This window comes from Stenella coeruleoalba (genome assembly GCF_951394435.1).
Source record: "Stenella coeruleoalba genome assembly, chromosome: 3".
In the NCBI taxonomy this organism is placed as follows: Eukaryota; Metazoa; Chordata; class Mammalia; order Artiodactyla; family Delphinidae; genus Stenella; species Stenella coeruleoalba.
Window position 1 is genome coordinate 126,803,917 of NC_137148.1, and position 13,595 is coordinate 126,817,511.

Genomic DNA, 13,595 nt, shown 5'->3' on the forward strand with positions numbered 1-13,595 from the left:
TCTGAACAGACAGAAGGGGAGGGAGGAAAGGGCTCTTCTTGTTTGTCCCCTGAGCCAACTTGAGGGGCCTCCGAAGCCCCGAGGGTGAGTGTACGTGGCCCAAGCCCCCAGGGCTGACTGGCCGCACATCCTGGCTCCCCATCTCACTCCCACCCTTGTCCCCTCCTAGGGACAAGAGGCCCCTGCTGTTTTCTCTGCCAAGTCCTCGAGAGAAAGCTGTGACCACAGCATCCCGGCGGTCCAGGCGCTATGTGGCGAGGTAGGAGACCTCAGTGGGGGTGAGAGAGGCCAGCGGGAAGGCGGGGGAGGCGTCGGCCCCGAGGACCCGGTACAGCAGCTGCTCCTTCTCCTGCTGGAGCTGCTGGCACAACTGCGACTCCTTCTCCAGGGCCTCTCGGGCGAGAAGCAGGTCCTCAGAGAGCTGCCTGTGGACACAGACAGAGCCCAGGGTTGCCTGTGGGGAACCGCCCCTCGGGGTCTCCATCAACTGCAGCGACCAGCCCACTTCTCCAGGAAGCCTTCCCCGGGGTCCCACCGCCCCGTCTGCCTGTCCCAAAAGGCAACTCTGTTTGTCTCCATCCTGGCTAAGTGGGCTCCACGGGAAAGCCCAATCCAGGAAGAAGGAAAGGAAGCTTAGGGTTCAAGAGGCCCAATGAATGAATGAATCAGTTGTAAGGGATCCGTAAATGAGAACTAAGATCATGTGTCGGATGTAATTTGTTGGTCTGTTGAAAAAAAAGCTGTTGACCAAGGAGTGTGGCCCTCAGCCACCGCCCCCCCACAAGCCCCACTCCCACCCCGGCCTTTTCTCAGCCTCTGAACCAGTTGGGGGAACTGAACAGACGGCCCTAGTGTCCCATTCTAGGTTTGTCTGAAGTTTAGCAGACAGCTCTGGGTTCAGATCGGCTCCACCACTGAGACGTGTAACTCTGGACAAGGTATTCGCTCTTGGTGAATTTGTGAAATGGGAATGATAACAGGACTGGCTGTTAGAGTAATTACGAGGATTCGATGAGATAATGTGTAGTCAACAAATTACATCCGACACGTGATCTTAGTTCTCATTTACGGATCCCTTACAACCGATTCATTCGTTCATTGGGCCTCTTGAACCCTACGCTTCCTGTTCCTTCTTCCTGGATTGGGCTTTCCCATGAAGCCCACTTAGCCAGGATGGAGACAAACAGATATTAATCAGCCCTGTGACTTCTGTTTCCGGGCAGAGCCGGTCCCTTGGGATTTCCCTTTGCTGACCCCCCCCCAAGCAAAGAGGAGCTGCATTCCCCAGACAGGCCTGGGCCCACGTCAATCCATTCCCAGGGCCTCTTGGAGACTCTCCCAACTGGAAGTTCACAAAAAAAGTGGTGGGGATGGGAGGAGGGGGGTGGGAGCAGCTACCTGGACACAGCCATCTGGTTGCGGCCTCGGGCATGGAGGTCCTCGTTCTCCTGCTGCAGGGTGGTGATTTTCTCCTCCAACAGCAGGTTTTTTTCTTTCTGTGACAAATAAGAGCGAGCTCAGAAAGCCACCAACCTCACTCGACACAATGTGTGCTGTCACCTCCCTCTTATCTGTGCTCACTGAAAACACTGATCTACTTGAGACCAAATGTCACATTTCGTGAAGCAATAAGATTACTTGGAACAATACAGCTAAGGCATGAACACAGGACTGCCAGCTTTTCGCTTTGCCAGATGAGTATTAAAAAAAGAAGAGCGCCACTACTATTTAAAATCTCCATCAGTTCACCAGAGTATTTTGGTTCTCCAAAAGTCAGAAGTATCTAATGTATAAAAATGTAAGTGTATCTGTTATGCTGTTCCACAGAAATGGTTGAAAAAAATTTATAGGGAAGCTCTGAGATGGTCTGATTTAAAATTTAGGTTGTGCGCCACACAAGAGGACAGGGAACTTCTTCCAGGACAACGTAACATAATCCGTTTGGATTCAACCCTAGGTTCCCAAGGCCTCCCTTCTCCTGGAGACAAAGCCACCTGTGTCCCCAGTGCCCACCACTGCCCAGGCCTGTCCTTGCTGACTCTGGCTTTCCAAATCTGTCTGACTTTTTTTTTTTCAGCCTTGACTTCTTCCTCAGCCCCTGCCCGACCTGTGACATCTGCCAGCCCCTCCTGATTAGCCCGGCTACCTGCCCAGCGTCACCCAAGTGACAGCAACGTGAGCAGTCAAGAAATGTATAGGACCCGGATGACAAGGAGGCACTGTTGGACCCAGACCAGCCTCAGCGGCTCAAGGGCCGGCACAGGTGGCAGGTCACAGCTGGTATGGACCAGGCTGGGCCCTCCTCAAAGCGCCTTCCCTCTGCACACCTGACAGAGGAAGTGCCCAGAAAGTAGAAGCATGAGCTGCCCCCGCTACCATCCCCCACCAGCCGCTGCCAGCCACGGACCACTGTCTCCATGAGGATGAGCCGCTTGTCTAGCTCGTGGATTCGCTCGTTCTTCATCTCGATGACAAAGTGTAAGCTCTCCAGCTCCTGCTCCCAGAACTGGCTGGGGCTCCCGTACTCCTAGACAGGAGCACAGAGCGATCTCAGCAGACCATCCGGCAGAGGGGGCAGCGGGGCATGGGCGACCTCCCTCCTACCCGCTCTGCCCCCAGCTCTGACTTTCACAAGTCACCTCCCTCTCTTGGCCCATGGAAAGTGCTTAATGTGCTTTATCTTACTCTATTCAATAGTGCATGTTGTGCTCACACCATCACAGATGGGGAAACCGTGGTTCACAGAGGTCAAGTCGCTTGTGCTAAGTGGTAGGTTTGCTCTTTGCGCCTAGTTCTGAGTCCAGAGCCTGAGCACTTGACCATCCTATATGCCTCTCTCTGAACCTTACCTTCCCCCTCAGTGACACGGGGACACCGTTTCTTCCAGACCCTTGTGAAGGTAAGGGTGTCAGGTCTGAGCCCTGTCCTTGAAGAGGGACTGGCCTTTCCTGTTGCCCAGACCTGGACCTCCCCGGAGATGGAAGAAGGAGAAGCTGCGGATGAACTGCTGCCTACCTGGATGTGCTTCTTGTAGTCCTGGCTTAGGATGGACTCCTCTACCCTCTTCACCTTGGCCTGGAAGGCCTCCAGCTGTGCGGTCAGTCTGTCCGTGGTCTCCTGGAGAAGGGAGTGGGATGGAGGTGATGAACCCCTGGCCCATAAGGCTGGAGGTGGACTTCTCCACCCCACAGAGAGGGGTCAGTATTGGGTTCTTCAGTCTGTTGTTGCTCTGCCCAACAGTGCAGGCTCTAGCTACTTCAACCACTGCTCGAAACACACAGCCCCACCTCTCCATACCCTTGGGGACGATGTCAGGGCATTCAAGGCCGGTGGTAGTCTGGCATTCAAAATACATGCAAACCGGGCTCGGTGTCCTTGCCCTTTCTCTTCTCTCACTGCTCCCTCTACACGCCTCTCCTGCAGCCAACGTCACATCACTCTTCCAGCTGCCAGGTGCATTCCTGTCTCCATACTGCTCCCCTGCCAAGGATTTCTTCCACCCGAACCTTGCCCGTTGCCTTTAGGACAGTGCACCCCTTACTATGGCTCACAGACTCCCACCGTCTGCTCCTTGCCTCCCTCTCTGGCCTCAGCTATCTCCCACTTATACTCTATACCCAGTCATCTTGGACTTGTTTCAGTTCCACAGGTACTCCATATTTTTTCCCTTTCCTCCATGGCTTTAAACACTTTTTTTTTTTTTCCTACCTAAGGCACTCTTCCTACCCTTCTTCATCTGAAAAATTCTAACCCACCCTCAGACTCCAGCTTAGATCTCAATCCCTCTTGGAAGTCCCTGACCAGCCAGATTGGGTCGGACACCTCCTCTCCTGCTTCCACAGGTCCCTGTGCATCCACCCATCGCTCTAATCACTGTGGCACCAGGCCCATGAAGTCTCCAAGATGCTCCCAGCGGTCCTTGAAAAACAGGCCAACCCTCATCTCAGACCAAGTCCTCCTGAGCTAATATAATAGTGTGGTGGTCACATCACAGAGACTGACATGGCCCAACCCGTCTCACCTGCAGGGCTGCCTTGGCCTCCTGGAAGGAGCGGGTAAGGGCTTCTTTATCTTGCTCATGGGAGGCCTGGAGGACTGGAGGGAAAGGAGACCACTGTGAGCTCAGATCCCTGACACTTCACCCTACAGCTGTCCGGCAGGCCCCATGAGCTTCAGAGAGCCCAGGTGACCCCCTGGGATCATGGGGACCAGGAGTCTGAGAATGCTTTTATTCCTCCTCCTATCTCATGGGCTTGGGGCTGTACCAGAACTATAGTAGATATTTAATAGAAGCTCATGGAAGGGGAAACCAATGAGATCCTGGGAAGAACTGTGAACCCTACCAGATTGTGGGTGCCACCCACACCCGGCTGAGGGGAAGATCCAAAGGTCTGCGGCAGGCTGTTAATCTCAGGCCACAGCATGCGGTGGAAAATGCACAGGGCCAGTGTTCTCTAAGTTGGGTTAGCCAAATCACAAAATCATTGACTCATTAGTTGTCAAACTGTGGCACAAAACTACAGTAAGTACATTAGATTTGGGGCCAGGAAATCTACCTGGTCCTAATTCTGCTTCTCTAAAACTGGAGGAGATCACTTGAAATACCTAAAACTCCTGTTGACTCAGTTGTGAAATGGGTCAAAAGAAGCCTGGCCTAGTTGTCTCTAAGGGGTGAGAAAAGGACATGCAAGGCTCTCCAGGCTGGGCAGTGCTGTGCAGAGCTGGACTTATCACTCTCCAAATTCACAGAGTTTACTTTTCATCCTGCCTCCTCTACAAAGTTCCTTTTGGAAAATTCCAACCTTCTCTTGGCTGAAAGAAGATAAGAGGGAAATGACTAGTCACTGGGTGGGATGGGAAATAGGACAGACAACAGGAAAGTGTAGTACAGCCAAAGGCCCAGGTATATAAGGGGCCTGTGTCACAGTGGGCAGTGACACAAGGAAAAGAATGTTCAGTAACATAAATGTGATCGAGCTGTCAGAAATGGATAAGATCAGCTATATAAAAACCACAGGCTTAATTTTTATAAATTATGGGCTTAACTAATTGGCCTATCAAGACAGGTTTGTTTCCAGGTAAGATGGAGGAAGCATACTCCATGCAGTCTACTGAATTTAGCTATAAAACCAGGACAGAATGAATGCAACAACTATTTTCAGACTCTGAAAGGTAAATGGTAGCAGGCAGACTGGGCAAGAAGATCAGAATTCAAAGTACCACTCAACCAGTACATTTAATTTAAACAAGACCCAGAATCTGATGTATTCAAACATCCAATATATCCAGAATGCAATACAAAATTGCTCAGCTTGCACTTCTCAATACTCAGCATACAAAGAAGTGGGAAAATCTCAATCCTCCTGAGAAAAGACATTCAACAGATGCCAACAGTGAGGTGCCACAGATGTTGGAATTATTAAGGGACTTTAAGGAAGCCACTATACAAATGCTCTGAAATAAGGGTGAACACTCTTCGAAAGGATGGAAAACTAGAAAGTGTAACCAAACATTAAAACTAGGAGGGGGCTTCCCTGGTGGTGCAGTGGTTGAGAGTCTGCCTGCTAATGCAGGGGACACGGGTTCGAGCCCTGGTCTGGGAGGATCACACATGCCGCGGAGCAACTAGGCCCGTGAGCCACAACTACTGAGCCTGCGCGTCTGGAGCCTGTGCTCCGCAACAAGAGAGGCTGCCATAGTGAGAGGCCCGCGCACCGCGATGAAGAGTGGCCCCCGCTTGTCACAACTAGAGAAAGCCCTCGCACAGAAACGAAGACTCAACACAGCCAAAAATAAATTAATTAATTAATAAACTCCTACCCCCAACATCTTCTTAAAAAAAAAAAGGAGGGAATTTTACAACAAAAAAATGAAGTAAAAAACTCACTTGGTGGGCTTAATAGAAGAACAGAAATGACATAAAAAAGAGCTAGTGAACTTTTGAAGATCAATAGAAATTACCCAATCTGAAAGAAAGTGAAAAAATATTGGAAAAAAATGGACAGAGCCTCAGAAACCCAAAAGATAATCCCAGGATATCTGACATTTGAGTCAAAGACTCAGAAAGGATGCAGCGCAGAAAAACTATAGGAAGGAATGGTTGAATGCTTCCCAAATTTGGCAAAACATAATCCTACAGATTAAAGATGCTCACTGAACATCAAAGTAAACCCAACGAAATCCACACTCAGACGTATCATTTTTAAAAACGAATAACAATCAGCCATAAAAAGAAACGAAATTGAGTTATTTGTAGCAAGGTGGATGGACCTAGAGACTCATACAGAGTGAAGTCAGTCAAAGAGAAAAACAAATACCGTATGCTAACACATATATATGGAATCTAAAAAAAAAAAAGATTATGAAGAACCTAGGGGCAGGACAGGAATAAAGACGCAGATGTAGAGAATGGACTTGAGGAGGGGGAAGGGGAAGGTGGGACAAAGTGAGAGAGTGGCATGGACTTATATATACTACCAAATGTAAAATAGATAGCTAATGGGAAACAGCTGCATAGCACAGGGAGCTCAGCTTAGTACTTTGTGTCCACCTAGAGGGGTGGAATAGGGAGGGTGGGAGGGAGATGCAAGAGGGAGGAGATATGGGGATATATGTATATGTATAGCTGATTCACTTTGTTATAAAGCAGAAACTAACACACGATTGTAAAGCAATTATACTCCAATAAAGGTGTTAAAAAAAACTAATAAAAAATCTGGAACAGAATCAAAGAAAAATGGTGCATTACATAGAAGAAGTAAGTTTGAATGAGTTGTGGATTTCTCATTAGAAAGCTTAGAGACTAGAAGGCATAAGAACATTTTTAAACTGCTGAAATAAAAGAACTGTAAATCAAGAATCCTATCTTCAGTAAAAATATCCTTCAGGAAAGAAAGTGAAATAAAGACATTCTAGATGAAGAAACACTAAAAATTCATCACCAATGGACCTGCTCTAAAAGAACTGCTCAAGGAAATTCTTTAAATAGAAGGCAAATGGTACCAGAGGGCAACTTGAAACTTCAGGAATTTAGGAAGAACAACAGAACTGGTAAACACCTGGGTAAGTGTAATAGACTATTCTTTTTCCTTTGAGCTCTTTAAAATATGATGGGTAAAAGCAAAAATTATAACATTGTCTGACGGGGTATTCAGTGTATGCAGATGTAATACATAAGACTAAGTACAACAAAAAGGAGAGATGATAGACCTATATGATGATAAGGTTTGTACATTCCACTTGAACTGGTAAGATATTAGTTGTAAGTAGACTGTTACACATATTGTAATTCTTAGTGCAATCACTAATACATACATACACATACACACACACACACATATATACATACACAAAGAGATACAGTAAAAGAGAATAGGGGGGCTTCCCTGGTGGCAAAGTGGTTGAGAATCTGCCTGCTAATGCAGGGGACACGGGTTCAAGCCCTGGTCTGGGAGGATCCCACATGCCGCGGAGCAACTAGGCCCGTGAGCCACAACTACTGAGCCTGCCTGGAGCCTGTGCTCCGCAACAAGAGAGGCCGCGATAGTGAGAGGCCCGCGCACTGCGACGAAGAGTGGCCCCGCTTGCCACAACTACAGAAAGCCCTCGCACAGAAACGAAGACCCAACACAGCAAAAATTAATTAATAAACTCCTACCCCCAACATCTAAAAAAAAAAAAGAGAGAATAGGTAAGTTAAAAAGGAATACTAAAAAATGTTCAGATACTCCAGAAGAAAGCAGGACAGGGAAAATAGAGGATAAAAAACAGAACAAACAGAAGATAAACACCAAAACGACATCCATATCAATAACAACATTAAACTGCCTAAACACTCCAAATAAAAGAAACCCCAACTATGTGCTATTGACATGATATAACACCTACTTTTTTTGTTTGTTTTTGGCCGTGCCGTGAGGCTCACAGGATCTTAGTTCCCCGACCAGGGATCGAACCCATGCCCTCAGCAGTGAAAGCACAGAGTTGTAACCACTGGACCACCAGGGTCCCTACAAAAACCTACGTTAAATATGTCATAGGTGGGTTAAAAGTAAGAATGGAAAAGAAACATTTAAGAATAAGGAAGATTCTCGGGACTTCCCTGGTGGTGCAGTGGTTAAGAATCCACCTCCCACTGCAGGGGATGCGGGTTCAATCCCTGGTCAGGGAACTAGATCTTACATGCATGCCGCAACTAAGGAGCCTGCGAGCTGCAACTAAGGAGCTGGTGAGCCGCAACTAAAGAGCCCTCCTGCTGCGACTAAGACCTGGCACAACCAAAAAATAAGTAAATTAAATTTAAAAAAAAAAAGAATAAGGTAGATTCTCAGGGATGAAGATGTACACTACATCGTGATAAAGGGGTCCATTCTCCAGGAAGACATAACAAACCTTAAATATTTATACATGAACAGTCATTCTTCAAATTACGTGAAGCAAAAACTGACAGAACTGAAAGGAGAAACAAACACACAATTACAGTTGAAGACGTCAACACTCCTCAGTATTTGATAGAAAAGGTAGACAGACAGTAAAAATATAAACTGAACAATACTGTCAGTGACTTGTTTTAATTGATTCATTTATAAAATACTCAATACACATTCTTTCCAAGTGCACATGAAACTTTCACAAGATAGACCATATCCTGCATCATAAAACAAGCTGAAAAATATTATAAAAGAAATGAAATACAAACTGTGTTCTCTGACCATAATGGAATCAAACTGGAAACCAGTAACAAAAAGAGAACTAGAAAATGTCCAAACACTTGGAAGGAAATACACTTCTAAATATTCAGTGAGCCAAAGAGGAAGTCTCAAGGTAATCTCCCCTGAATATATTTTGAACTGAACAAAAATAAAAATGTAAAACATCAATTTGTAGCATGCAGATAATGCAGTGCTGAGGGGGAAATTTATAGCACCAAGTGCTTATGTTAGAAAAGAAGATAGGTCTCAAATCAATAAACTTCTAGTTTAAGAAACTAGGAAAAAAAAGAGCTAACTAGATACAAAGCAAGCAAGCAGGAGGAAGGAAATAAAAAGAGAAGTCAGTGAGATTGAAAATAGAAAAATAGGAAAAAGAAATCAATGGAACCGAAAGCTGATTCTTGGAAAGGATTAATAAAATTGATAAACCTCAAGCAAGACAGACAGAGAAAAAAAATTAAATGCACAGATTACCAATTACAGAAACTTAAGAGGGGATAGCATTATAGATACAGAAGATATTTAAAACAATACTAAGGGACCACTATGAACAATTCCTATGCACATAAACTTGACAACTTAGATAAAGAGTACCAATTACTGAAAAACTACAAACTTCCAAAACTCATCCAAGAAAAAATACATAACCTGGACAATCCTCTAACTATTGAAGTTAAATCTGTACTTAAATACTTTCTGGAAAGGAAATGTCCAAGCCCATCTTTTCTTGTGTTTATTTGCTGTCTGTATATCCTCTTTGGTCAAGTATCTGATTAAATCTTTAGGTTTCTCTGACAAATTCTACTGAATATTTAAAAATGATATAGTACCAACTCTATACAATCTCTTTTAGAGATAGAAGAGGAAGGAGCATTTCCCAACTCATTCCACGAGGCAAGCTTTACCCTGATACTAAAACCAGACAGATGGTACAAGGAAAAACTACAGACCAGTAGCCCTTATGAACATAGAAACAAACAACTTCAGTAAAATATTAGCAAATCAAATTCAGCAATATATAAAAAGACCAAGTGGGGTTTTGTAACACAAGTCCAAAATTTGAAAACTCAAATCAATGCAATCTACCATGTTGACAGTATAAAGAAAAATCACATGATTATATGGATCATAGACCTAAATGTAAAACTTAAAACCATATAACTTTTGGGAGAAAACATAGAAGATCTTTGTTACCTAGAGTTCAGCAAAGAGTTCTTAGATATGACACCAAAAGCATAATTGATAAAAGAAAAAATAACTTTGGAATTTATCAAAGTTAAAGCTTTGCTTTGTGAAAGCCATTAAGAGAATGAAAAAGAAAACAAAACAAAACCAAAACACCCACACAGACTAGGAGAAAATATTTGCAAATACAGAGGACTTGTATCCAAAATATATAAATATCTCTCAAAACTCTACAGTAAGAACAAACAAGCTACTTAAAATGGGCAAAGGATTTGAACAGGCATTTTACCAAAGAGGTTATACAGACAGCAAATAAACACATGAAGAGATGTTCTACATGATTAGTCATTACTGAAATGCAGATTACACCCACAGTGAGTCATCATGCTTATTTATTAGAACAGCAAAAAATAAAAAGTATTGACAAGTGTTGGTGAAAAGGAACAGTGGAACTCATCCATCACTGATGGGAATGTAAAATGATGGTCCCTTAGGAAAGCAGTTTAGTCATTTCTTATAAAACTGAACATACATTTATGATATCCATTCCACTCCTAGGTGTTTACCCAAGAAACTAAAGAACACAGAGACATGTACACAAATGTTTAGAAGAATTTAAAGAACACAAATTTAGAAGAACACATAGAGACCTGTACACAAATGTTTATGAAATTAGAACACTCCCTAACAGCATACACAAAAATAAACTCAAAATGGATTAAAGACCTAAATGTAAGGCCAGACACTATCAAACTCTTAGAGGAAAACGTAGGCAGAACACTCTATGACATAAATCACAGCAAGATCCTTTTTGACCCACTTCCTAGAGAAATGGAAATAAAAACAAAAACAAATGGGACCTAATGAAACTTAAAAGCTTTTGCACAGCAAAGGAAACCATAAACAAAACCAAAAGACAACCCTCAGAATAGGAGAAAATATTTGCAAATGAAGCAACTGACAAAGGATTAATCTCCAAGATTTACAAGCAGCTCATGCAGCTCAATAACAAAAAAACAAACAACCCAATCCAAAAATGGGCAGAAGACCTAAATAGACATTTCTCCAAAGAAGATATACAGATTGCCAACAAACACATGAAAGAATGCTCAACATCATTAATCATTAGAGAAATGCAAATCAAAACTACAATGAGGTATCACCTCACACCGGTCAGAATGGCCATCATCAAAAAATCTACAAACAATAAATGCTGGAGAGGGTGTGGAGAAAACGGAACCCTCTTGCACTGTTGGTGGGAATGTAAATGGATAAAGCCACTGTGAGAACAGTATGGAGGTTCCTTAAAAAACTAAAAATAGAACTACCATACGACCCAGCAATCCCACTACTGGTCATATACCCTGAGAAAACCATAATTCAAAAAGAGTCATGTACCAAAATGTCCATTGCACCTCTATTTACAATAGCCAGGATGTGGAAGCAACCTAAGTGTCCATCATCGGATGAACGGATAAAGAAGATGTGGCACATTATACAATGGAATATTACTCAGCCATAAAAGGAAACGAAATTGAGATATTTGTAGTGAGGTGGATGGACCTAGAGTCTGTCATACAGAGTGAAGTAAGTCAGAGAAAAACAAATACCGTATGCTAACACATATATATGGAATCTAAGAAAAAAAAAAAGGTCATGAAGAACCTAGGGGTAAGACGGGAATAAAGACACAGACCTACTAGAGAATGGACTTGAGGATATGGGGAGGGGGAAGGGTAAGCTGTGACAAAGTGAGAGAGTGGCATGGACATATATACGCTACCAAACGTAAAATAGATAGCTAGTGGGAAGCAGCCACATAGCACAGGGAGATCAGCTCCACGGTTTGTGACCACCTAGAGGGGTGGGAGGGAGACGCAAGAGGGAAGAGATATGGGAACATATGTATATGTATAACTGATTCACTTTGTTATAAAGCAGAAACTAACACACCATTGTAAAGCAATTATACTCCAATAAAGATGTTAAAAAAAAACAAAACTCTACAGTAAGAACAAACAAGCTAATTAAAATGGGCAAAGGATTTGAACAGACATTTTACCAAAGAAGTTATACAGACAGCAAATAAACACAAGAAGAGATGTTCTACATGATTAGTCATTACTGAAATGCAAATTACACCCACAGTGAGTCATCACTGTTTATTTATTAGAACAGCCAAAAATAAAAAATATTGACAAGTGTTGGTGAAAAGGAACAGTGGATCTCATCCATCACTGATGGGAATGTAAAACGATGGTCCCTTAGGAAAGCAGTTTAGTCATTTGTCATAAAGCTGAACGTACATTTATCATATCCATTCCACTCCTAGGTGTTTACCCAAGAAACTTAAGAACACACAGAGACCTGTACACGAATGTTTAGAAGAGCTCTATTCATAATTGCCTCAAGTTGGAAATGACCTGTCCCCCCAGGGACAAGGGGATGAGCGAACACTAGATCACAGCTCAGCCATGAAAAAGAAGGTACTACTGATACACCCAGCCACTTGGATGACTCTCAAAGGCATCATGATGAGGGAAAGAAGACAATGTTAAAAATTATATTGTATTATTTTGTTTCTCTAACAGCCTCAAAAAGACAAAACCATAGTGGTGGAGAACAGATCAGTGGTTGTCAGGGATTGGAGTGGGAGAAGATGTGAATACAAATGGGCAGCCTGAGAGAGTCTTTTGGGGGTGATGGAACTGTTCTATATTGGATTATGGTGATGGTTGTATGAATCTACACATGTGTTAAAGTTTATGAAACTGTATATCAGAAAGTCAATTTTAATGTATAATAATTAAAAGCTAAAAACAAAAATAGAAAATAAAAGACAACAAGGTTATCAAATGTGAATAACCACCACTAGCCTCTCCCAGTTATACTTCCCCCATGCTGTGCTTTTAGTCATTCATTTAATACACACTTAGGCAGCACCTAATTGGTGCCAAGCAATTCAAAAGTAACTATGAAAGAATTCTGACTGATGGGAAGAACTCGAGACAGGCAGTCCCTTCCCCTCTGGGGTTGTTACAGTAGGAAAATTTTCTTATCAATATATTTACAATGCTAAAATTAATATCAAAGCAATGCTCTGCTTGGAGAAGAAAGTTCTTTTCCCATAATAGCCTTGAGAGGGAGGGAAGGAAGATTTTAGAGATACACATACTGAAAGGAGATTCAAGGTAGGTTTTAGAGATACAGAAAGTGAACTAAGGTCCAGTGACAGACCCAGTTTCACGGGGTGTATTAGTATTAAAGTGCAACCCTTCAAATTCCCAGGGCAAGGGCTTCAATTCTATTTCAAAATTGCGCTAATGTTGCAATATGTTTCAAGATTCTTAAAATTGTTCAGACCTCTGTTCTAGTTATTCCATTTCTGGGAATCTAAGGATATAATGTAAAATGTGGGCACATCTTTACGCAAAACACGTTTAGTGCAGTGTTACTTACAATAGTTAAAAATCTATATGTCTAGACTCACAGGAAATAAGGAAAACCATGTATGCAGTGGTCTAGATTTTACATTTTAGTAGCAGAAGAATTACTTGGAAACATGTTTGATACAATGTTAAATAAAAAGAACAAGATATAAAATTTTACATACAAAATAATCTTAACTGTGTTTTTAAAAAGATAAATAACTCTGGGGGAAAGTCATACAAATACTGATGATTAAAGAAAAACTGGCTT

General features: G+C 43.0%; 1 protein-coding gene across 2 annotated transcripts in view; it reads right to left on the minus strand.

The window, feature by feature from the left end:
• Positions 1-242: 242 nt before the first annotated feature.
• Positions 243-13,595, minus strand: part of CCDC69 (coiled-coil domain containing 69) — a 35,337-nt gene continuing 21,984 nt past the window's right edge. Inside the window, exons 5-9 of one of the 2 annotated variants that reach the window (XM_079915346.1) lie at positions 4,022-4,095; positions 3,016-3,117; positions 2,408-2,527; positions 1,399-1,496; positions 243-425 (exon numbers count right to left, since the gene is read on the minus strand). In XM_079915346.1, the coding sequence (XP_079771472.1) occupies positions 248-425; positions 1,399-1,496; positions 2,408-2,527; positions 3,016-3,117; positions 4,022-4,095 (572 nt within the window). In that variant the 3' untranslated portion in view covers positions 243-247. The remainder of the gene's footprint in view (positions 426-1,398; positions 1,497-2,407; positions 2,528-3,015; positions 3,118-4,021; positions 4,096-13,595) is intronic. The other variant, XM_079915347.1, reaches the window with a different exon arrangement.